Source organism: Clarias gariepinus, chromosome 1 (assembly GCF_024256425.1).
Source record: "Clarias gariepinus isolate MV-2021 ecotype Netherlands chromosome 1, CGAR_prim_01v2, whole genome shotgun sequence".
Classification (NCBI taxonomy): Eukaryota; Metazoa; Chordata; class Actinopteri; order Siluriformes; family Clariidae; genus Clarias; species Clarias gariepinus.
Genome location: NC_071100.1, coordinates 815312 through 842047, shown reverse-complemented (window position 1 = coordinate 842047; position 26736 = coordinate 815312). Strand labels below are relative to the sequence as shown.

Below are 26736 nucleotides of genomic sequence, written 5' to 3'. Positions count from 1 at the left end.
TATAACTTCAGACTGTGGAATTGTAATTATGTTTCTTATACTCAATCCGAAGGATAATATTAAGTCCAAAGTGTGACCTGCTTTATGAGTGGGTCCTACTACACACTGATTTACTCCTACTGAGTCCAGTATGGACATAAATGCTGCTCTCAGAGGGTCTTCTGAATTCTCAAAATGAATATTAAAATCTCCAGCAATTAACGCTTTGTCTACGGAAACGACAAGGTTTGAAAGGAAATCTGCAAATTCACAGAGAAATTCAGAGTACGGCCCTGGAGGTCTGTAAATGATAATTAGCGGAATCGTCTGAGCTGACTTTATGTTACTAAAGAGAATTTCAAATGCATTAAATTTAAATCTGTGTTTTTGTACGATAGCCAGATTATCGTTGTAAATAACTGCGACGCCTCCTCCTCTACCAGTTAACCGAGGCTGGTGTATGTAGCTGTATCCAGGAGGACTAGCTTCATTTAGAGCTACATACTCGTCCTGTTTAATCCAGGTTTCAGTTAAACATAATATATCAAACTCCTGGTCTGTGATAGTTTCGTTAATAATAACTGCTTTAGATGCGAGAGATCTAATATTTAACAGTCCTAGCTTCAGATCAGAGGTGCCGGCTGTGTATTCAGTGTGATCCGAGTTTGTGGTACTGTATCTATGTTAATTAAATTACTAAAACAGACTTTCTGAGTCTTTCTACATTTTTGCTTAGCTCGGGGAACAGACACAGTCTCAATATGATGAACCCTGGGTGACGACTCTATGCAGCTAGCAGACGGTTGGTTTAGCCTGTCTGTCTGCTCCCTGGCCTGGGCTCTGGATTGTCACCGATTAACTAGGCCTTTTCTGAGACTATGAGCTATACTACAAGAAATGAGAGCAGCACCTTCCCGAGTGGGATGGACACCGTCCCGCCCTAACAGGCCAGCTTTGCCCTCAAAGGTCTTCCAATTATCTATGAAGCCCACGTTGTTTTTTAGGAGCACCACCTGGACATCCAGCGGTTCAGCGACCATAACCTGCTGTAAGTTATGTCACCACGTCTCATTGGGATGGGACCAGAGCATACTACTCCATCGGACATCGCCTTCGCTAATTTAAACACCTCTATAAAGTTATTCTTATTAACCTCTGACTGACGAAGGCGTATATCGTTAGCTCCAGCATGTACCACTATCTTGGAGAACCTGTGCTGTCCTAGGGCATAGGGTAGCTCAGTGGTTAAGGCATTGGACTACGGTTCGGAAGATCCCAGGTTCAAACCCCACAACCACCAAGTTGCCACTGTTGGGCCCTTGAGCAAGGCCCTTAACCCTCAACTGCTCAGATGTGTAGTAAAAAATGGATAAAATGGATAAAAATGTAAGTCGCTCTGGATAAGAGCGTCTGCCAAAATGCCTAAATGTCCTAGAGCCCTAAGATTACCTGCTATGTCCGGTGCTCTGGCTCCCGGGATACACCTAACCACTGCCGCTGGCGCCCCTAAAGGTCTAGCTAATCTCACGTGCCTCAGTATAGAGTCTCCTATAACCAGAGCTCTTTCAGGTTTCTCAGCGGGTGCATCACTGAGGAGAGCAAACCTGTTGGACACGTGAAGCGCAGAAGAGGTGTGCTCCGGAGGGCTAGCCTTAGCGTTAGCTTTGGCTGAACGAGTATGCCGCCGAGTCGTCACCCACTCGCCCCGCTGTACCTGATTAGTTATTTGGTGGTGGATTCCGCTTGTTGTTCTCAGATGATAAGCGCGTTCTCCGAAAAAGCGCAAAAAGCAAACAAACAGAAAAAGGCAAAAATTCCAGTAGTATTAAAGCCTAAAAATTAGTTAATGTTGTTATTTAGAATAAACAAGAAAAGGTAATGTAATCTAAACCCCGATACAAACAAACGAGGAACTTTCGCGGGAACAATACGAAAAACAGGAAGCTACGAAAGAAATAGGAAAGGATATTGACCCGGAAAAGTATTATTTTGTAAATGAAGATTGTTGTAAGTATTATACAGAAACTCAATTTAATAGTAACATCATTATGGAAGGAGCTTTATCAATAATCCATTTAAATAGTAGAAGTCTTTGTAAAAATTTAATGAATATTAAGGATTATCTGCATCAGTTTAATAAATTTAGTGTGATTGCTATGTCAGAGATTTGGTTAGACAACGTAAGAGTTGACAAAGTACAAATGAACGGATATAATTTATTTACGGTAAATAGAGAAAATAGGACTGGAGAGGGTGTAGCTTTGTATGTTGATACAGCATTAAAATGTAAAGTTATTGAAAGTAAGTCATTTGCTATGGAAAATGTGTTGGAGTGTGTAACAATTGAAATTGAAACAAAAAGTACAAAAAATATAATGATTAGTTGTGTGTACAGAGCTCCAGGCAAATGCATTGATAAATTTACAAAAGAGTTATTTGATATGTTTGATCAATCAATTGAAAATAAGGTATGCATCATATGCGGTGATCTTAACATTGATTTACTAAACCCACATGGAAATAAAAGAATTGCTAATTTTGTTGATGCACTGTACAGTCATGGTTTCATTCCAATGATAACTAAACCTAGTAGATTGACAAAAGATACAGCAACATTAAAAGATCATATATATACTAATGAAATATATGGAATAAGACTAGGAGGGTTGCTTATAAATGATATTACAGACCATCTTCCAGTTTTTGTGATTTTCTATGATTTATTGAAAAATCCCCCCCTCAAAAAAATAACTATAACTAATTGTTATAAAGTCATCCACAATAGAACCCAAGAGGCTCTTAATGTAGATTTAAAAATACAAAATTGGGATGAGGTTTATGCATATAGCAACCCCCCAGTAAGGCGTATGAAGTGTTTTTGAATATATTAAATGAGCAAATTAATAAACATTGTTCATTTAAGAGGATTATAATAAAGCAAAAAAATGTATATAAACCATGGATTTCTAAAGGAATAGAGAAGGCATGTAAAAAGAAAAATGTTTTATTCAAGAAATTTCTAACAACTAGATCAAAACAAGCAGAAATTGATTATAAGACTTACAAAAATAAATTACAAAATATAATAAGATTTAGTAAGAAGGACTATTATAATAGGTTATTGAATATCCATAAAAACAATGTAAAAGCAACATGGAAGGTACTTAATGGTATACTTAAAAATAATACTTGTAGTTTTGATTACCCAAATCATTTTGTAAATGATGATAATCAAAATATGAATAAAGGGAAAGATATTGTCAATGAATTTTATAAGTATTTTGTAAATGTTGGATGTAAATTAGCAGAAAAAATTACTAAACATGGATCAGTGAATGAAGTAAAAAATAATAATAAGTATACAATGTTTATTCAGGCTGTAGATGAAAAAGAAATACTTCTAATAGTTAATAATTGCAAAAGTAAATATTTCACCGATTGTGATGATCTAGACATGTCGTTATTAAAAAATATAATTGTGAATATAGTAAAACCTTTTGCTTACATTAGTAATCTGTCTTTCGTAACAGGCATCTTTCCTAGTAAAATGAAAACGGCAAAAGTATCCAGATTTTTAAAGGAGGAGATCAGTATTCTTTCTCTAATTATAGACCAATTGCTCTTCTGCCGCAGTTTTCAAAAATTTTAGAAAAAGTATTTGTTCAGAGGCTCGACGAATTTGTAGAAAAACATAATTTATTGAGTGAATATCAATTCGGATTTAGGATAAAGAGGTCGACTTCAATGGCAGTAATGAAAATGGTTGAAGATATTTCAACTGCAGTAGAAAATAAAGAATATACAGTGGGAGTATTTTTAGATTTAAAAAAAGCATTTGATACAATTGATTATGATTTATTAGTGAAGAAATTGTTAAAATATGGAATAAGAGGAAAAGCGTTAGATTGGATAAAAAGTTACTTGGAAAGCAGACATCAGTATGTACAAATTAACAATGATAAATCTGACTTATTGAAAGTTACATGCGGCGTTCCACAAGGCTCAGTTTTGGGCCCTAAATTATTTGTGTTGTATGTTAATGATATTGGTAAAGTGTCCAGTGTATTAAAAATTTTATTATTTGCTGCTGACACCACTTTATATTTATCAGGGAAAAATTTGAAGCAGCTTCTGAACACAGTGGAAAGTGAATTGCTGAGGCTTAAAAGTTGGTTAGATAATAGTAAACTTTCCTTGAATTTGACTAAAACAAAGTTTATAATTTTCAGTAATCAAAAAATAAATCATGATGTGAAAATAAGAATTAATAATGAGGAAATAGAAAGAGTGTTCGAAATAAAATTTTTAGGAGTAATAATTGATAACAAATTGACTTGGAAACCACATATTAATTTCATTAAGATAAAAATCTCTAAATCAGTTGGAATTCTTAACCGATTAAAGCATGTATTGGATAATAAAACATTACGTATATTGTATTGTACACTCATATTTCCATACATGACTTATTGTGTGGAGGTATGGGGGCATACTCACAAAAGTTATTTACACCCAATATCTGTGTTACAAAAAAAAGCAATAAGGATTGTTGATAAGGTCGATTATTGTGAACATACAAATAAATTGTTTATAAAATCTAAAGTTTATTGTTTATAAATTTAAAATTTGTGGATCTAGTTGATTTGTATACTGCACAAATAATGTATAAAGCTTATAATAATTTACTTAACAGCTGTGTTCAGAGGCTGTTGAAAATAAAAGTCAGCCAGTACTGCCTAAAAGGAATGTTTATGTTTAGTAAAATAAGGGCCAGATCAAATTTAAAGAATACATGTATTTCTGTTAAAGGGGTTAATTTATGGAATAAATGTGATAAGGAATTAAAATTGTTATTCACTTCATAGATTTAAAAAAATGTTTAAAGATAAGGTGTTTAGTGAATATATGACATGAAATAGATATGATAATTTTTTCTTCCTAATTTCTTTTCTTTTCTTAAGTGAAAGAATATATAATTTTGACATGTTTTGTTTATGTGTATAAGTGACAATATTTGTTAAAACAAATTTTGGGTAATTTACTGTAAAGTGTCGCTCATTATTTGTTGATGTATAAAGGGTAGGCATAATAAGCAATGCTTTAGCCTACACCTTTTTCAGTGTTAAACTGAAATAAACTGAACTGAACTGAACCTTGGCGAGACACAGCTAATCTGTTCTACGGGTAGAGTATATATCAGGAGGTGATGATCTGTGATATCATCACTTTGAGGTAAAATCTCTATATTAATTCAATTAAATTTTATTTGTATAGCGCTTTTAGCAATTTTCATTGCCGCAAAGCAGCTTTACACAGTCAAAAGAATTATTTAAGTTTGTCTGAAATTTGAATTTGTATGAATCAAAATGGTCAGGGAACCCATCCTCATTTGGGTGAAACAGAAAGCAGGAAATGATCTGCATTTATACAGTGTGTAAGGTGATAGGCAGTTCAGCTATAATAGTTGATGTTAATTGATGTTAATATGGAGTCCAGGTAGTTATTGAAGACTCAGGTAGACTTGTAGGAAGTTCCAGTCCTGAACTATCGAACTGTCAAGTCCCCAGAGAAACAGCTGCCAAAACCAGTCAAGGCCAGAACCGTCTTCTAGATAGAGAGAATCATCCCCAGACACCAGACGCATCCCAAAGAGACACACGGGGCATCCATGTGATGAGATCTTCAACCAGAAGCGGGGCACCAGGATGGGTCAGACAGGTCCGGAGGGCAGAGGGAGTCTGGATCACTGGCAGCTCAGGAACGACATGTGTAGCTCAACAGAGAGAGAGAGAAAGAGTGAAAGGGGGAGACAGGGGGAGAGAGGAAAGAGAAAGAGGGGGAGAAAGAGAAGAAGAGAAGAGATGGCAGTTAGGTATGGTCACAGTCACACAATGTATAATGTGAATGTATATTAACTGTAGAGTGCAAGCAGAGACTCCGGCAGTACAGCATTGTAGATAGTGGCAACACCACCACCGTGACCAATTAGACGGGGCTCATGCTCATGCATGGAGCTATACCAACGTGCTCCTCTCAGGCCCTCACTTAAACAATTCACTGTTGGCTGTGTTGCTACGGTTCAGAAAGAATCGCATTGCAATTATGGCAGACATCCAACAGATGTTCTATGGGTTCCTGATGAAAGAGGACCACAGAAACTATTTGAGATTCCTCTGGTACTCCAATGGCAATTAAACAAGGAGGTGGTGGACTACCGTATGAGGGTGTAAAGCTCAGAGTTTATGTTTAAGCTATTTACAATAATACGGGTTATAGAATCTAACTCCGGTGTTGCGCAATTTAGCCAAACAAGAAAAGACACGACACGACAGTTCAAAGCAAAAACCCAAAATGCATTAAGTGAAAAAACAACAAACAAAGGTGCACCAAAAACCAATATTTACAAAATATATACAAATATAAAAACGCGTGTGTGTGGGTGTGTGTGTATCTGTGTGCAAGTAAATTAGATAAATGTCCAAAGTCCGGATTATTGAAAGCGTGTGTGTGTTGAGAATGATGAGTCGGTCTCACCAGCAAAAATTAAATGTTCCGGGAGCACGACAACGGAGTAAGATGGTAGTGGAAATGTCCGACAAAGATTAATCCAGAAAAACGGTAATTCAATGTGTCACGGTCTCCACTCTCTCTCTTAACAAAAATACAGCGCTGTTTTCTCCTCATCTCTCTCCCCCTTGCTTCTTCATGGCAGCGCTTTAAAGGCGGACCAGGTGACCTTCTGCGTCACTGCCGACCTCTCACTACCTGTTAGTGAATTCTCGCGAGAGCCTCTTTTCGGGACCACCACCTATTGCTTGGGGTAAAACAACCCTAAAGGACACCGTAAAGGGGCACAGCTGCTTTACCTTTAAAAGCTTTTGCCATCTTTTTTTCCCCCTATAAAAAGCCCTTTATGTGGCTGCGCTACAAGGGTACATGTTTTTGGAAACAGCCCTTCTCCATCAGTGGCTATATATGGTCTACGGTTAGTGGCAAAGCGAGGTGAACAAGAGCACGGAACTGACACTTCACACTTTGTTAACAGGCACTTTTACGTGGACGACAGCCTTGTGTCCTTTCCCACAGAAACTGAAGCGATCGACCTGCTTAAGCACACTCAAGAATCATTTTCTAAGTCGAATAATAAGCTCCACAAAATAGCCTCAAACAGTGTCAAAGTCATGCAAGCTTTCCTGCCTGAAGATCTTGCTTCTGGTCTCCAAGATCTGAATTTTGGAAATGAGAGTTGGCCTGCGCAAAGAAGTTTGGGTTTGTACTGGGACATAAAGACAGATACCTTCACCTTCAAAGTCGCAGCAAACGACCAGCCCTACACTCATCCTGGAGTGCTCTCTGTCGTGAATAGCCTCTTCGACCCTTTGGGCTTTGTGGCACCTGTGACAATCCGGGGCAGGGCATTGGTATGGGAGCTGACCGAAGGGGTACACGATTGGGACACAGTCCTTCCTCAAGAGAAGAAAAACATGTGGGATGAATGGAAAACCTTCACATCACACACACATACTTAGACTATTCACTTTCTAACACTCCATACACTGAGCTGTGTGTCTTTTCAGATGCCTCGAGTTGGGCCATAGGAGCTGTGGCTTACCTCAGAGCTCTGACTGATAAAGGCGAAGTCAAAGTCAGGATTTGTGCTGGGTAAAGCAAAGTTGTCACCTCGTCCTGAGCCTTCTATCTTTCGCCTGGAGCTATGCGGTGCAGTGCTGGCTGTAGAGATAGCTGAACACATTCTTGATGAGCTAGACCACAAACCAAATGCTGTGAGATTGTTCTGTGAGGAAGACAGTTCACAGAAGGAGCAATCCGACAGGCTGGCTTGTGGATTGTAGGGGGGAAAAGACTGATAAATTTAATCCTTCACTGTTGTGTGGCATGCCGCAGACTCAGAGGAAAGTAAGAAGTTAAAAAATGGCAGATCTTCCTCTTGAATGCCTCAGTACATCTCCTCCATTTATATATGTGGGGTTAGACGTTTTTGGTCCATGGACGGTCCATTCGACGCACCAGAGGTGGTGTGGCTGAAAACAAGAGGTGGGCTATACTCTTCACATGTATGAGTACACGATAGAAGTTATAGAGTCTATGAACACTGCCAGTTGCATCAATGCTCTGCGAAGGTTTTTTGCTGTAAGAGGACCAGCAAAACAGCTCAGATCAGGCAGAGGAACCAACTTCATCGGAGCAAGCCAAGAACTAGGCATGCAACCAGCAAAGGAAAACCAGAATAGTCTTCTTAAATACCTTCATGAGAATGGCTGTATGTGGGAATTCAATCCACCACATGCATCCCACATGGGTGGAGCATGGGAATGCATGATCGGTGTGTCCCGCAGGATTCTAGATGGTATGTTTTTACAGAAGAAACATGCTCACTTGACCCATGAGGTACTTTGCACTCTGATGGCAGAGGTGTCGGCAATCATAAATGCGAGACCTCTGGCTCCTGTCTCGGCAGATCCCTATTCTCCATGCATACTCACTCCAGCGATGTTTTTAACCCAAAAGTCCGTAGAACCTGTTCAGTTTGAGAACTACAACGAAAAAGACATCTTGAAGTGTCAGTGGAAGCGAGTGCAGGCATTGGCTAACGAGTTCTAAATCCGATGTAGAAAAGAATACATCAGTACACTCCAACCACGACGCAAGTGGCACGAGACTCACCGAAATTTGCAGCCTGGAGATGTTGTGCTGTTGAAGCAAGTTCAGTCTCCAAGAAATGACTGGCCTTTGGGCCTAATAACATCCGTCTTCCCGGGTAACGGAAGGGTCCGCAAGGTAGAGGTTAGAACAACCTCAGGCGGTAACGTGAAAACATTCCTAAGACCCATTGCTGATGTTATCTTACTGCTAGCCAAAGAAGAATAAATAAGACTGAACACAGACTTTTATAGTGGCATTGATAATGCCAGACGGAGAGTGTTCTGCCTCTGTTAAAGGCTGTGTGCAATTTATAATGGACATTTGCATTGACCAATGTTGTATTTTTGTGATACTTTAATTTTCTGTTTTATTTTTGCTGACCACTAGGTGGCAGTGTGGACTCTTAATTTGAGGTGTTTTCATGAGTGACGCCTGTTAGGTAAAAGAAACATTTATATTTATAAATTTATATTTATATTGCAGAAGTGTATGTTCAGTTTAAAGATGGTGTAATCAACTATGTTGTGATTGCCAATATCACATTGCACTAGTGATCTCCATTGAGAATGTTGCTAAACAGATAAGTTGTTACGGTTAGATAATTTTCTGTATTTCCTTCATTTTATTTACAGTTTTACTAGGTTCATTGGCTGTAGAGTAATTGTGTAAACCACACACTGAATTATTAAAGGAACAAGATGCTCATATCCTGGCTATTGAACAGAGTTTGGCTTGCTGTTTATTTATATTACATGCTTTGAAAGCAAAACATATAAAGAGAGCAGTACACTGTTTTTAAGTCACGGCATAGCACTGAAACTGCTCTAATAAGAGTGTTCAACGATTTGCTTTTAGCTGTTGACTCTGATGATTCTGCCATTCTGGTTTTATTGGACCTGACTGCAGCTTTTGACACAGTAGACCATAACATCCTTTTATCACACCTCGAGACATGCGTTGGAATTAAAGGTTCTGTTCTTAAATGGTTACAATCATATTTGTCAGACAGGAATTTCTCAGTCCATCTAGGGAATTATTCATCCACAGTGTCTTCTCTTGGCTGTGGGGTACCCCAAGGCTCCATCTTAGGTCCAATTCTCTTCTCACTGTATATGCTTCCATTGTGTCCATTTTCAGGAAGCATATGTAGCCCTCCCGCCAGGTAGTATTATACACGGCTCAAAAAGAAAGATTCTGTCCAAGGGGAAATCTTCCACTATCCTGGGAGAACGCACACTTTTTCTAATCAAGGTTTCAGATTTCCACTTGTTCGTGTCAGATTAATGTTTCCTATCTGGACATTTATGTACAAACTGTATTTGCCCTTTAAATTTAATCATACATGTGTTTAAGGAGTATCGCAGGAGACCACACCAATTTTAACTGATTAATAACGACTAATTTATTGTCCTCGGGAACTCTTTTGTGGTATCTTTCTTTTGTTTTGTTCTTTCTCTTATAATTGTCACATGAGTAAACACACAGTTCAATTCACATGGTCACCATCAACCATATTAATAAAATAAACATAACCCTAAAAGGAAAATGAACAAAGAAACCCTCAATGACACTGTAATACTCAGGTTTAGCCCAGATTTCACATTTAAAATTACCCAGCTGGGATTTTCAGTACCTCGTTGGTGCGCTAGATGGAGCTCTTTTGGTGAAGAAACTTGTACTCACGTATCCACTGTTGAAATAATAAACACTGATCCTGGAAGCACACCGCAATGAAAAAAAACAATCACAAAATTCAAAAGTCTTTTTCTTGTGCACTAAAAAAACCCTGTCTTCCGCTTTTTCTCATCCGGGGCCCTTTTTTTTCTCTTACCTTCCCTTACAGAGTCAGCATCTATAGTTCTCATAAAGGAATTACCATTCTCAAAAAAAAAAAAAAAAAAGATGGGAGTCTTTAATTTTCATCTTAAACAACCACACTTCGAATTATTTTATACATACCATGAACATAACACATATCCTGTTATACAGAGTTCTACACATAAAATCGCCTTCCACTGTTTTGCTGATAATATTTAAATCTATCTGTCTAAACTTTCTCAATCTGAACAAAAATAAAACTGAAATTATTGTTTTTGGAAAGCCTAATCTCCTCAGTGGTTATAACAGTGTCATTGGATTGCTGGAATCTTTTTCTCATCAGTCTGCTAGAAATCTTGGGGGTAATTTTTGACTCTGCCTTTATGTTGAATGAACAGATAAGCTCAGTTGTAAGGTCCAGCTTTTTTCAACTTCGACTTAGTAAAGTTAAGCACTATATCCCCCCTGAACAGTTTGAGACAGTAATTCATGCTTTCATCATGTCACGCCTTCACTACTGTAACTCACTATCCATATGTCTGTCAGTCACAACTTCAAACGGCTACAAGCCGTTCAAAATGCAGCAGTTTGCCTTCTGACTGGGAAGAGAAAACGTGATCATATTACACCCATACTGGCTTCCTGTATATTTCAGGATCCAGTTTAAAATATTACTTCTTGTTTTTAAAAGCCTAAATAATTTGGCACCTGCCTATCTGTCAGAGCTTCTTGTTCCGTACTCCCCTTCCAGAGACCTGCAAACCTCTGATCATCATTTACTGCACATCCCCAAAACAAAGCACAAAACCAGAGGTGGCAGAACCTTTTCGGTAGTAGCCTCCAGCCTGTGGAACAGCCTCCCTTTGCAGTTGAAAGCCGCCCAGAATTTTATAATTTTAAAACCATGCTTAAAACACATCTGTTTTCATGTGCATTTAACTTTTGATTTATTAAGCTAGTTTTATTTTATTTATTACTATAATAATGATTATTTTAATTTTATCCCATGGATTTCTGTCTTGTGGTTTGTAATAGTGAGCAATGAATATTAAGTAGATACGCGGTATAGTACTGCTGACTTATTGTTTTATACTTGTACAGCACTTTGGTAAGTGGAAGTTGTTTTAAATGTGCTTAATGAATAAATTTGATTGATTGATTGATTGTCTGCTATATTTAATAAATTTTTACTTCTATTTTTGGTATTTTTATTAAAAAAAGTTGTTAGATTCAAAATGTAGAAGAAGAGTTGTATCTGAGCTAAGTTTTAAGCTAAGAGAATAAGAGTTATTTCTTCTTGTGTCCGCTTCACCTTGATACACTTACTGGTCTGGGCCAGATCGAGCTGGAGACACACACACACACACACACACACACACACAGGCATGATGTCTGAAAATCTTCGTTTATTCTCAGCAAAGAGAGCATATTTAAACGAGGCTACGTCCCGAACATCAAAAGAATCAGTCATTAACATGTTGGTCATAGAGGGACCCAGAGACAGACAGGTGAGAGGAAATAGATTTGCATTCTCCTGATCAAACAAAAGGGTTCTTGCAGACAGAGACATTTGGATGTATCCTTGTCTGGACACAGGATATAGAAGGTGTTACCACAGAAGGCATAAGAAAGCACAGTGAGGGGTCTGTTCTCAAGGCACAGGAATCTTCTTATTATATTACAGTGTCTTACAATGTTATAAAACTTTACACTTGTCTAATCTATTTTTTTCCCTTTCTTCCCCATAAATGCAACTGTATGACCAAGACAAAGCAGTTTCCCTCTGGGATTAATAAAGTTCTTTGAATCTTGAATCTTTGAATCTAATGGTGTGTAGTCTTTGTCTAGGTGCTAGATCAGAACAGATGGGGGTAAGATTTAGAGAAAAAGGGAACCTGTTGCTGAGGAATCAATAATCTCTGTCATTTTAAACTATATTTTAGGTTTACTGAATAGGATAAAACACACTGTGAATAGAGTCTTAATGGTTCTGTTCACCATCCAGTCCAGTAGGGGGCAGTGAAAAACCCAAGTAAAAGACAAAGGAGAAGAAGAGCTGAAGACGTTGTGTTAATTGGACGGCCTAGTTATCCAGCTAAGCTAAAACAATCTCTACATTTAGCTGTTTCTACCTGCAGTTTTACAGAGAGTCTTAAATCAGTTCAATTAAAAACAGCATTTGGAGAGGATTAACTCACTGATCCTGAGGTAAGTTAAAGTCTAAACACTTACTGACTGGATCCTACATAGAGCTCTGTTTAGGTAATAGTGTCTGTAGTACCAGAAAATAATAATAATAATAATAATAATAATACATTCAATTATAATTAACAAATAAGTCATTATATTTATATAGCGCTTTTAACCATGGTCATTTTCTCAAAGCAGCTTCACAAAAATGAAAGAAATTCATTTAAAAATAATAATAATAATTATAAAAAATATATAATAATGATTTGTGTATGTGTGAGAAAAATGTGTCTAAATAATAATGAGATGAATGAATGAAATTTCTCTGATGAGCAAGCCAAGGGTGACCGCGACAGTGGCAAGGAAAAACTCCCTGAGATGGCAATAGGAAGAAACCTTGAGAGGAACCAGACTCAACAGGGAACCCATCCTCATCTGGGTGATAACGGATAGGAATTATATAACATCATGTGTGTTATGAAGCTGAAAGTTCAATATAACAGAAGTTCTTTAAATTAACATGAAGTCCAGTTCAGCACAGGGAGTCAGTAGATGCAGAGGGCAGATGGGGTCTGGATCACTGGGAGCACAGGAGCAGGATGTGTAGCTCCAACCATCATAAAGCAGAATCCAGCTGGAGCTGGTCCTTCTCTGGATGCCTCAGTATCCTCGCAGGGTTGGCCTTTGTCTACTGAAGCTGGTACAATCTCAAGATGCCTCGGGATGGGTAGAGAAATAAATAGTATAAATAAATAGCCATTCAGGATAGATGTACTGAGGTATGAAGTTATGGGATGAGTTACGCGTATGCCAGATTAAAGAGATGCGTCTTGAGTCTACTTTTAAACTGGGAAACTGTGTCTGAGCCCCGAACACTGTCTGGAAGGCTATTCCAAAGCTTTGGAGCTAAATATGAAAAAGCCCTACTCCCTTTTGTAGATTTTGAAATTCTAGGAATTACAAGAAGTCCGGAGTTTTGTGATCTTAAGGAGCGTGGTGGATTATAGCGTATCAGAAGACTGGTTAGGTATGTGGGAGCTAAACCATTTAAAGCCTTGATGTAAGTAATACTATTTTGTAATTAATTCTAAACTGAACAGGTAGCCAGTGCAGGGATGATAATATTGGGGTTATATGATCATATTTTACCATACCTAACTGTTATTTCTCCATCTCTTTGCTCTCTCCTTTTCTGCTCTCTCCTCTCTCTCTCTCTCTCCCTCTCTCCTATTTCCTCTACCTATCTCTCTGTCGAGCTATACATGTCGCTCCTGAGCTGCCAGTGATCCAGACCCCCTCTGCCCGCTGGACCTCTCTAACTCATCCTGGAGTCCTGCTTCTGGTTGGAGATCTTATCACATGGATGCCCCCGTGTGGTCTGCCTGGAATGCGTGTGGTGACTGGGGTTGGTTCCACTTTTCCATGAAGGTGGTCCTGTCCTCGACTGATGCAGACTGCTGTTCTCTGAGGACCTGTGACTTCAGTCGCTCAATAGTTCAGGACTGAAATTTTTCACAGTCTACCTGAGCCTCCAGGAACAAACTGGACTTTAATCTTACACATCTTCTCTTATATTGAACTTCCAGTCTCGCATATTATTATGCACATCAATCCCTGCTATCTGTTTTCACCCAGATAAGGATAGGTTCCCTGTTGAGTCTGGTTCCTCTCAAGGTTTCTTCCTATTACCATCTCAGGGAGTTTTTCCTTGCCACTGTCGCCATCGTCCTAGGCTTGCTCATCAGGGACAATCAGGGACAATCATATCATTTTGATTCATACACATTCACATTTTATACAAACTTAGTTCTTTTGATTGTGTAAAGCTGCTTTGTGATGATGTAAATCGTTAAAAGCGCTATACAAATAGAATTGAATTGAATATTTTCTGAATCTAGTGAGAACCCTGGCGGCCGCATTTTGGACTAACTGAAGCTTGTTTATTGAGGATGCAGGACAACCACCTAGTAATGCATTACAATAGTCCAGTCTGGAGGTCATGAATGCATGAACTAGCTTTTCTGCATGAGATACGGATAAGATGCTCCTAAGTTTGGCAATATTTCTAAGATGGAAAAAGCCTGTTTTTGTGATATTGGAAATATGATTTTTAAAGGACAAGTTACTGTCTAATAGGGCTGGGCGATATGGCTGAAAACTGTATCACGATATCAGTGTTTCATATCGGTCGATATCGACAATTGTTGATATTTTTAAGACCCATTTAAAATAAGGACCAGGAGGAAAAATATTACATTAAAACATTTTTATTTTAAACTTAAACTTTCTCTGATCATAGTCCCCTCAGTTATTAAGACAGAAATGTCAATAACCATGGAAAACTCAAATAATTAAAATGTAAGTCTAAAGTCACAATGAACACTTAATTATCTCTTAACATTTACGGTGCAAAATAAAAGAAAATGTAAGAAATGCTTGATAAAGTGTAATAAAATAAGTGCATTTTCTGCTTTTGAAGAGGAATCCAGCAGACCAGCATGAGACAACGACATGGTGCAACCAAACGTGATACTGTTACATGATTGACGTTAGTGTATCACTCCCCACATTGCTAGGTTACCAGAGAGCGAGTGCCTTTGTTTATGCAACTGTCACGGGCAACCGGAAGCGGAGCAGAAGACTAGCAGTTAGCCCCTGTAGCGTGGACGGTAAATCCAAACGCGGAAATAGCGCGAACAGGCAGGATAACCACGCGAGTCATAGTAAGAACTCTCTCACACCGAGAGCAAGAGTTTACACAATAATCCCCGCTGTTGCGGGAGAGAGGTTGATTTTACGGCAGCTGTTTACGGGAGTGTAGTCTAGTGCAGGCAATGCTTTGTGGGTAATGCAGTCCAATGGCATGAACGCGAAAATGTGAGATGAGCTGAAATATAGAGCCTGAACCTGTTTTCTTTTAGTAGTTTTTGGTTTGATTTAAGTACGGATTCCAACCGGAAGTTTGTAATATCCCCTGACAACGCAGTAAGTAAAAGAATGGACATGCATCGACTCGCTTGTCTTTCCCATCAGCGCCATCTTGTCTCCTTTTATACTTCCTGAATCGCGACCGTACTACTTCAGGGTCCTAGTGCCGGTCGCAGAGCGAGTACGCATGACAGCAACCAAACTAGCTTCGCGACCTCTGTTTTCTTTCGACAAAGAATAAAAATTATCGCACGTTTTATCGAGCACATTTTTATATTGATATCGATCACGTGTCTATCGCGATACATATCGTTATCGTTTTATCGCCCAGCCCTAGTGTCCAATATTATGCCCAGGTCTACTGTTGAGCTAGTAGTAACAGTAAACCCTTTTAAATGCAGGCTGAATTGTGAAAGCTGATATAAATATATCGAAGAAGGAGAGGAGTAAGGCGTGTTCGTAAGCAGAGAGAGAAGAGGAAAGGCAAGAGTTTAGGAGTGATAGTAAGGAATTTGAATGTTGGGACCATGACAGGGAAGGGAAGAGAGTTAGTTGATATGATGCAGAGAAGAAAGGTGGATATACTGTGTGTACAGGAGACCAGGTGGAAAGGTAGCAAGGCTAGAAGCTTAGGATCAGGGTTCAAATTGTTTTACCATGGTGTGGATAGGAAAAGAAATGGAGTAGGAGTTATCCTAAAAGAGGAGTTTGTAAGGAATGTTCTAGAGGTGAAGAGAGTATCAGATAGGGTGATGAGTCTGAAGCTGGAAATTGAAGGGATAATGTTCAATGTTGTTAGTGGTTATGCCCCACAGGTTGGATGTGAGTTAAAAGAGAAGGAGAAATTCTGGAGTGAGTTAGATGAAGTGATGCAGAGCATCCCCAGAGGTGAAAGAGTGATGATTGGTGCAGACTTCAATGGACATGTTGGGGAAGGGAACAGAGGTGATGAAAATGTGATGGGCAGGTTTGGTCTTCAGGACAGGAATGTAGAAGGACAGACGGTGGTGGACTTTGCAAAGAGGATGGAAATGGCAGTGGTAAATACTTTCTTCCAGAAGAGGCAGGAACATAGGGTGACATATAAGAGTGGAGGCAGAAGCACTCAGGTCGACTACATCTTGTGTCGACGTTGTAACCTGAAAGAGATCAGTGACTGCAAAGTGTTGGTAGGGGAGAGTGTAGCCAGACAACACAGAATGGTCGTGTGTAAAATAACCCTGGTGGTGAGGAAGGCGAAGAGGACAAAGGCAGAGCAGAGGCCAAAGTGGTGGAAGCTGAGAAAGGAAGAATGTTGTGAAGTCTTTAGGGAGGAGTTGATACAGGCTATGGGTGTTCAGGAGGTGCTTTTAGTTGACTGGACAACTACAGCCAATGTGATCAGGGAGACAGGTAGGAGGGTACTTGGTGTATCATCAGGTAAGGGGAAAGTGGACAAGGAGACGTGGTGGTGGAATGAGGAAGTCCAGGAGTGTATACAGGGAAAGAGGCTAGCTAAAAAGAAGTGGGACACTGAAAGGACTGAAGAGAGTAGACAGGAGTACAGGGAGATGCAGAGTAAGGTGAAGGTAGAGGTGGCAAAGGCCAAACAAAGAGCATATGAGGACTTGTATGCTAGGCTAGACAGTAAGGAGGGAGAGGTGGATCTGTACAGGTTGGCAAGGCAGAGAGATAGAGATGGGAAGGATGTGCAGCAGGTTAGAGTGATTAAAGATAGAGATGGAAATGTACTGACAGATGCCAGGAGGGTGATGGGAAGATGGAAGGAGTATTTTAAGGAGTTGATGAATGAGGAAAACGAAAGAGAACAAAGAGTAGAAGAGGTGACTGTTGTGGAACAGGAAGTAGCAAATATTGGTAGAAGTGAGGTGAGAAGGGGGTTGAAGAGGATGAAGAGTGGAAAGGCTGTTGGTCCTGATGACATACCTGTGGAGGTATGGAAGTGCTTAGGAGAGGTGGCAGTAGAGTTTTTGACAAGTTTGTTTAACAAGATCTTGGAGAGTGAGAGGATTCCAGAGGAATGGAGGAGAAGTGTATTGGTGCCAATTTTTAAGAACAAGGGAGATGTGCAAAGCTGTGGCAATTATAGAGGTATAAAGCTAATGAGCCAGACAATGAAGCTGTGGGAAAGAGTAGTGGAAGCTAGGTTAAGGGCAGAGGTGAGCATTTGTGAGCAGCAATATGGTTTTATGCCTAGAAAGAGTACATCAGATGCAGTATTTGCTTTGAGGATGCTGGCGGAGAAGTACAGAGAAGGTAACAGGGAGTTGCATTGTGTCTTTTAAGATTTAGAGAAAGCGTATGACAGGGTGCCAAGAGAGGAGCTGTGGTATTGTATGAGGAAGTCTGGAGTGGCAGAGAAGTATGTTAGAGTGGTGCAGGATATGTATGAGAGCTGTAAGACAGTGGTAAGATGTGCTGTAGGTGTGACAGAAGAGTTTAAGGTGGAGGTGGGTCTGCATCAAGGATCGGCTCTAAGCCCCTTTTTGTTTGGTGATGGACAGGATGACAGATGAGGTAAGACAGGAGTCCCCATGGACTATGATGTTTGCAGATGACATTGTGCTCTGTAGCGAGAGCAGGGAACAGGTGGAGGAAAATTTGGAGAGGTGGAGGTATGCTCTGGAAAGCAGAGGAATGAGGGTAAGCTGCAGTAAAACGGAATACATGTGTGTAAATGAGAGGGACCCAGGAGGATCGGTGAGGCTACAGGGAGCAGAGGTAAAGAAAGTGCAGGATTTTAAGTACTTGGGGTCAACGGTCCAGAGCAACGGAGAGTGTGGAAAGGAGGTGAAGAGGCGGGTACAGGCAGGTTGGAATGGGTGGAGAAAAGTGTCAGGTGTGTTGTGCGATAAAAGAGTATCAGCGAGAATGAAAGTAAAGGTGTGCAGGACAGTGGTGAGATCAGCGATGCTCTACGGCTTAGAGACAGTGGCGCTGAAGAAAAGACAGGAGGCAGAGTTGGAGGTAGCAGAGCTGAAGATGTTGAGGTTCTCTTTGGGAGTGACAAGGATGGATAGGATTAAGAATGAGTTTATCAGAGGGACAACCCATGTTAGATGTTTTGGAGATAAAGTCAGAGAGACAAAGAAGAAAGACAAAGAAGAAGAAGATATATATAAATAAATATAAATATATATAAATTTTTACTATTGTACAATGTTTTGTATTTTTCATGATGCTGAATTCAATTTACTTTCCTTAACTAGAGATAAAGAAGAACAAAAGACATTATTTGTACGATGACTGGTCAAGAAGAAACTCAGACAGACCTTCACCTTTGCTTAGTGTGTGGAAAAAGTTTTAGTCAAGAGAAGGATCTCACAGCACACCAGCTCATCCACAGACAAGACAAACCACATCAGTGCTCACAGTGTGGAAAGAGTTTCATTTATAAATGTCTTCCCCAACAACATCAGCGCGTTCACACAGGAGAGAAGCCACATCAGTGCTCACAGTGTGGGAAGAGTTTTGCTAACATGAGAAATTTGAAAGCACACCAGCACATTCATACAGGAGGGAAGAAGCCGTATCAGTGCTCACAGTGTGGAAAGAGTTTCAATTATAAATGTCTTCTCCAACAACATCAGCGCGTTCACACAGGAGAGAAGCCGCATCAGTGCTCACAGTGTGGAAAGGGTTTCAATTATAAATGTGCTCTCAAACAACATCAGTGCGTTCACACAGGAGAGAAGCCGTATCAGTGCACACAGTGTGGAAAGGGTTTTACTCAAAAGTATCCTCTCAAGCAACATCAGCACATTCACATAGGAGATAAACCGTTTCACTGTTCACAGTGTGAAAAGAGTTTTAATCAAAAGCATGCTCTCAAGCAACATCAGCGTATTCACACTGGAGACAAACCATTTCACTGTTCACAGTGTGGAAAAAGTTTTACTCAAAGCAGCAATCTTCTGCAACATCAGCGTATTCACACTGGGGAGAAGCCGTATTACTGCTCAGAGTGTGGGAAGAGTTTTAGTAATTTGAGGAATTTCCAACAACACCAGCGCATTCACACTGGAGAGAAGCCGTATTACTGCTCTGTGTGTGGAAATAATTTTTCTAGAATCAGCTCTTTTAATAAGCATCTACGGACGCATACTGAAGGAGAGAAAAACGTATACTGAAGGTACAGATGAAGAACTTTCAAATAGACGGCTGATCCGTGAAAGGACCTTGAACTATCCATGACAATTCCTGGAATTGTCCATGCATGAAACGTGATCCCCCGCGATGATGCAGTCAACGAATCTCCGCCCCATAAACGCCCATTTGCGTTGTTTTAATAAAATGGTTGCAATGCTGTATAATGCCCCCAGGTGCTGCAGTGACTGATTTAGTTAACTGCAGCTCTTGCATTGTCCACATATTTTCATAATTAAATCAAGTTTGTAATCTTGGTGATCTATACAGTACAGAGTACCGGTCCCTAACTATGCTTTAATGCTCAGACTTTTCATGCATACGACATCGGGCCACTGCCACTCATATACTTTTAAAATAATAATATAAAAACATTTGAATGTCAGCCGAAATGTATTTTAATTCTGCACCAGTATGTCTTACATAAATAAATAACTCAGCTAAGTATGAGTTATACACACAAAAGAAATCTGGGTTATTTTTACTACCCAAATGCTGGGTTGCCTCTGTTGGGTGATTTTTCTGGGTTATTTATTGTGAATTGGGTTATTTTTGTTTAACCCAGCTTTGCTGGTTTGAAATTGGGTTAGCTAGTGACCGCTAACATCACAGACAAGACCGCCCCTCCCCCGAAGTTCACCGGTGTATTCAGTGGCCTTGTCAACTATGTGTCTTTTTTTTTTTTGCCCGCTGGTGAGTGTGCTTTCTCCTCGTGCATTTAGGAGGAAATGTAAACGTTAAATAAAAAAATGGTCAGTTTGTCCCTGGTGAGCAAGGCGAGGGCGACAGTGGCAAGGAAAAACTCCCTGAGATGGTAATAGGAAGAAACCTTAAAAGTAACCAGACTCAACAGGTAACCCATCCTCATTTGGGTGAAACAGAAAACAGTAAATGATCTGCATTTATACAGTGTGTAGGGTGGGAGGCAGTTTAGCTATAATAGCTGATGTTAATTGATGTTAATATGGAGTCCAGGTAGTTATTGAAGACCCAGGTAGACTTGTAAGAAGTTCCAGTCATGAACTATCGAACTGTCAAGTCCCCAGAGAAACAGTTGCCAACACCAGTCAAGGCCAGAACCATTTTCTAGGTAGAGAGAATCATTCCCAGACACCAGACGCATCCCAGAGAGACACACGGGGCATCCATGTGACGAGATCTTCAGCCTGAAGCGGGGCACCAGGATGGGTCAGACAGGTCCGGAGGGCAGAGGGAGTCTGGATCACTGGCAGTTCAGGAACGACATGTGTAGCTCGACAGAGAGAGAGAAAGAGTGAAAGGGGGAGACAGGAGGAGAGAGGAAAGAGAAAGAGGGGGGGGAAGAGAAGAAGAGGAGAGATGGCAGTTGGGTATGGTCACAGTCACACAATGTATAATGTGAATGTATATTAACTGTAGAGTGCAAGCAGAGACTCCGGCAGGAATAACTATGACATCATAACTAAAAGGGAGAGCCAGAAGGAAACACAAACATGAGGGCTTCCTGACATGTAAAGCAAACAATCACCTCACCGTCAGCAAACCTGAGTGATCAATGAGAGTGAGGAAGACAGCATCCAAACATACCAGTTCACCATAATACTCTACGTCCATGAGTCCCCCAGATCTGCTCGGCTAAATAAATAGGTTTTTAGCCTGGACTTAAACACTGAGACTGTGTCTGAGTCCCGAATACTATTTGGAAGACTATTCCATAATTTTGGGGCTTTGTAAGAAAAAGCTCTGCCCCCAGCTGTATTTTTCATAATACGCGGTACTGACAAGCAGCCTGCATCCTTTGATCGAAGTAGGCGTGGTGGATCGTAAGACACTAGCAGTTCGGTCAGGTACTGCGGCGCGAGACCATTTAATGCTTTATATGTCAAGAGTAGTATTTTAAAATCAATGCGAAATTTCACAGGGAGCCAATGGAGTGAAGATAAGATAGGGGTGATGTGCTCATATCTTCTGGTTCTATTGAGGACTCTCGCTGCTGAATTCTGGACTAGCTGAAGCTTACTTATGCATCTAGCTGAACAACCAGACAGTAAGGCATTACAATAGTCCAACCTAGAGGTGATAAAAGCATGAACTAGTTTTTCTGCATCGTTTAGCGACAATAAATTTCTTATCCTTGCAATATTTCTGAGGTGAAAGAATGCTATCCTGGTAATATTATCTACATGTGCTTTAAATGAAAGGCTGGAATCAATAATCACACGGTCACAAGGTCTTTCACTGTTGCATTTGATGGAACAGAAAGGCCATCTAAAGTTACGGTGTGATCTAAAATTTTACTCCTAGCTGTATGCGGTCCTATGACTAGAACTTCTGTCTTATCCGGATTTAGCAGAAGGAAGTTAATTAGCATCCAATTTCTTATGTCCTGCACACATTGCTCAATTTTAGTAAGCTGTTTTTTCTCATCAGGTTTTGCTGAGACATATAACTGTGTATCGTCAGCATAACAATGAAAACTAATACCATGCTTACGGATTATGTTGCCCAGAGGAAGCATGTAAAGGGAAAAAAGCAGTGGACCTAAAACTGAACCCTGCGGAACGCCAAACTCCACTAGAGAACATGCAGAATAATCACCATTTAAGTCTACATACTGATAACGATGGGTCAGATAGGATCTGAGCCAGGAGAGGGCTGTACCCTTAATTCCTACTACATTTTCTAATCTGTGAAGAAGAATAGCGTGATCAATGGTGTCAAAAGCTGCACTGAGGTCAAGTAATACAAGCATAGTTACACAACCCTGATCAGAGGCCAATAGGACGTCATTTACTACTTTAACGAGTGCTGTCTCTGTACTGTGATGAGGCCTAAATCCTGACTGATACAGTTCATGTATGCCATTTCTATGTAGATATGAGCATAGCTGCTCCGCTACTATCTTTTCCAGAATCTTAGAGATGAAGGGGAGGTTTGATATTGGCCTGTAACTGGACACCTGACAGGGGTCGAGGTCAGGTTTCTTAATTATTGGTTTGATAACTGCTAATTTAAAAGATTTTGGAACATAACCAATGCTGAGTGAAGAATTAATTATTCTCAACAGGGGTTCTGTTATTGCTGGTGCTATCTGTTTAAGAAAATGTGTCGGTACAGGATCTAATATACAGGTTGATGAATTTGAAGAAGAGATGAGTGAAATTAGTTCATTCTCTTCAAGGGGAGTAAAGTATTCTAGGTTCTGATCTGACATGGCTAGATTAACATCTGCATCAAATACATAGTTCGATTTCAAAACCTCAATTTTATGCCTAATATTTACAATTTTATTATTAAAAAAGTTCATGAAGTCCTCACTATTGCATGATGTTGTTGTGGAGATTTCTGCAGTGGTCTTATTTCTGGTTAATTTGGCTACAGCATTAAATAAGAATCTAGGATTATTTTTGTTATTTTCTATAAGAGTGGAGAGATATGTTGATCTAGCTACACTAAGAGCTTTTCTATAGTTCAAGATGCTCTCCTTCCATGCTATTTGAAATACTAGTAATTTAGTTTGACGCCATTTACGTTCTAATTTCCGAGCGGTCTGTTTTAAAGTGCGCGTGTGATCGTTATACCAGGGAGCAAGTTTTTTATCTCTAATAATTTTTCTTTTAACTGGAGCTACATTATCTAAGGTATAGCGAAATGTCGACTCTAAATATTCAGTCGCCTGATCGAGTTCTGTGGGGTCAGACGGTGATCTAATCGAAGTTGGGAACTCTGGGAGATTACTGATAAAACTCTGTTTGGTAGTTGATGTGAATGTACGTTTCATACGGTAGCGCGGCGCTGTGCGTACATTATTACTGTGACACACTTGAATTGAGACAAGATAGTGATCTGAGATAACTTCAGATAGTGGAATTGTGAATAAATTTCTTATACTTAATCCAAATAATATTATTAAATCTAAAGTGTGACCTGCTTTATGAGTGGGTCCTACTACACACTGATTTACTCCTACCGAGTCCAGTATGTACATAAATGCTGTTCTCAGAGGGTCTTCTGGGTTTTCAAAATGAATATTAAAATCTCCAGCAATTAACACTTTGTCTACAGAAACGACTAGGTTTGAAAGGAAATCTGCAAATTCACTAAGAAATTCAGAGTACGGCCCTGGAGGTCTGTAAATGACAATTAGCGGGATCGACTGAGCTGACTTAATATAGTTAAATACACTTATGTTACTATAAAGAATTTCAAATAAATTAAATTTGTGTCCGTGTTTTTGTACAATAGTCAAATTATCATTGTGAATAACTGCGACGCCTCCTCCTCTACCAGTTAACCGAGGCTGGTGTATGTAGCAACCTATACACCTATACAACTATAGCATGCTAGTTTATCTGACAATGGCTGCTAGCTAGCCAAACCAAAGATCCCACCTGTTTATGAAATAAACAGCAAAAATGTCTGAGCTTTTTAGCTTCCTTTGTAGAATAATTGCAGGGTGTATAAAGATGGTGAAGTGATGAATGAAAGCTAAACTGTTAACTGTAGTGCCAGCATGATGCTAGCATTTAGCTAGGTTGCTAGCATTAGCAACCACATTAAAATAAAAACTTTATTTATCTCAGTGCTTTAGTCAATAAAAAGCTGGGGTGTTACAAAACACTAATCTTCTTATAAATATGCATACTAGCCAACCCTCTCCATTTTTCCATAAACTTTTACTTTCTTTAATTTCTTTTTTTCTAAGGTTGGAACCAACACCGTGGAACATCAGGAAATACATCCTGATGTTGAGAGATAATGACCAGCACTGCTCCCAGGCATTAGTGCTTCTAAGTAATAGTATCGTAATAATGTCGCTGTTGAACTTGTTCTGTATTATCAGATCCTGTGCTTTTGAAAAATAAATATTAACATTTTTTTCTATGATTTGTACATTTAATTGAGTGTTGTTTATTGCATATATATATGGTTTGGAAAAATTTTTTTTTTGTGATAGACCAGTATAAAAGTAATTTAACTGTTTAAACTGTTTTACCCCTAGACATGTAAAACATAAAAATAATAATAACCTATTTTTGTGGGGTAGAATTAACCCAACATTCCAGTTAATAGAATTTGTAGAGTAGAATAGTTCTGGGTAGAACATTTGACCAACTTAGGTGGTAGAATTACCCTACATTGTAGTTAAATATGACCTACAGTAGGTGGACAACCAGAATGCCTATTACCGTCACGCTCACCGCCCTAGGAAAACGGCAGCAGCCAAAATAAATCAGTTGCATTTTAAAGTCATTCGTATATTCCCGCCAGGTGGCGCAAAGTGACATTATTCACTCTAAACTGTTTTAATTAGAATTGAGTCATAAAAAAGTCTTAATATGTTGTATTTAAGAAATACTACAGTGATTGTAATTTTAACATCTAAGAATTTTATACAACAAAAATGAAAAATCTGGGTTAGGGTTAGGGGTCAAGTCTGGATAAATGCAAAGGGTTGTGTCAGGAAGGGCATCCGATGTAAAACATTTGCCAAATCAATAATGCGAATCACAAATATTATTCCCATACCGGATCGGTCGTGGCCCAGGTTAACAACGACCACCACTGGTGTTGTTGACCAACAGGGTGCCGGTGGAAATTGGGCTACTGTTGGTTGAAGGAGAGGAGGAAGGCGTGTATGGAGTTAATTATGTGCCAAAATTTAACAAACAAACACAATCTGCTTTGCAAAGAAAAAAAAATCGACTTTCTCACAAATGCGCCGATCTTTATCACAAAGATCACAAATCCACTATCTTTAAGATGGAGCCCTGTAGGGGAATACAGTTATATCAAACCACAGCTGCATTTTAATGAACTATTAAAGGCTGAAAGAACTGCCATTGGCTTTTTATATCCATAACGGACGTATGCAACATGAGGCATCAAAATCTTTTATAATTAGTGATCATATCTTTCAATTCAATTTTATTTGTATAGCGCTTTTAACAGTTTACATCATCACAAAGCAGCTTTACACAATCAAAAGAATTAAGTTTGTATAAAATGTGAATGTGTATGAATCAAAATTATATGATTGTCCCTGATGAGCAAGCCTAGGACGACGGCGACAGTGGCAAGGAAAAACTCCCTGAGATGGTAATAGGAAGAAACCTTGAGAGGAACCAGACTCAACAGGGAAAGCATCCTCATCTGGGTGAAACAGATAGCAGGGATTGATGTGCATAATAATATGCGAGACTGAAAGTTCAGTATAAGAGGAGATGTGTAAGATTAAAGTCCAGTTTATTCCTGGAGGCTCAGGTAGACTGTGAAAAATTCCAGTCCTGAACTATTGAGCGACTGAAGTCACAGGTCCTCAGAGAACAGCTGTCTGCATCAGTCGAGGACAGGACCACCTTCATGAAAAAGTGGAACCAACCCCAGTCACCACACGCATTCCAGGCAGACCACACGGGGGCATCCATGTGATGAGATCTCCAACCAGAAGCAGGACTTCAGGATGAGTTAGAGAGGTCCAGCAGGCAGAGGGGGTCTGGATCACTGGCAGCTCAGGAGCGACATGTATAGCTCGACAGAGAGATAGGTAGAGGAAAAAGGAGAGAGCAGAAAAGGAGAGAGCAAAGAGATGTAGAGATAACAGTTAGGTATGGTCACAGTCGAACAATGCAAAAAGTGAATGTATATTTAGTGCAGAGTGCAAGCAGAGACTCCGGCAGGACTAACTATGACAGCATAATTAAAAAGGGAGAGCCAGAAGGAAACACAAACATGAGGGCTTCGAGAGATGTAAGGCAACCAATCACCTCACCGTCAACAAACCTGAGTAATCAATGAGAGTGGGGAAGACAGCATCCAAACATACCAGTTCACCTAATACTCTACGTCCATGAGTCCCCCAGATCTGCTCCTTTACCTAAGGCTAATCTATTTATAAAAATGCTTGGCTAAATAAATAGGTTTTTAGCCTGGACTTAAACACTGAGACTGTGTCTGAGTCCCGAACACTATTTGGAAGACTATTCCATAACTTTGGGGCTTTGTAAGAAAAAGCTCTGCCCCCTGCTGTAG

The 26736-nt window shown here is 39.6% G+C and overlaps 1 protein-coding gene across 1 annotated transcript in view; it reads left to right on the top strand.

The window, feature by feature from the left end:
* Positions 1-26736, top strand: part of LOC128523267 (zinc finger protein 850-like) — a 91977-nt gene that overhangs the window by 50405 nt on the left and 14836 nt on the right. Inside the window, exon 3 of the mRNA XM_053495668.1 lies at positions 18940-19614. Coding sequence (XP_053351643.1) covers positions 18940-19614 — 675 coding nt within the window. The remainder of the gene's footprint in view (positions 1-18939; positions 19615-26736) is intronic.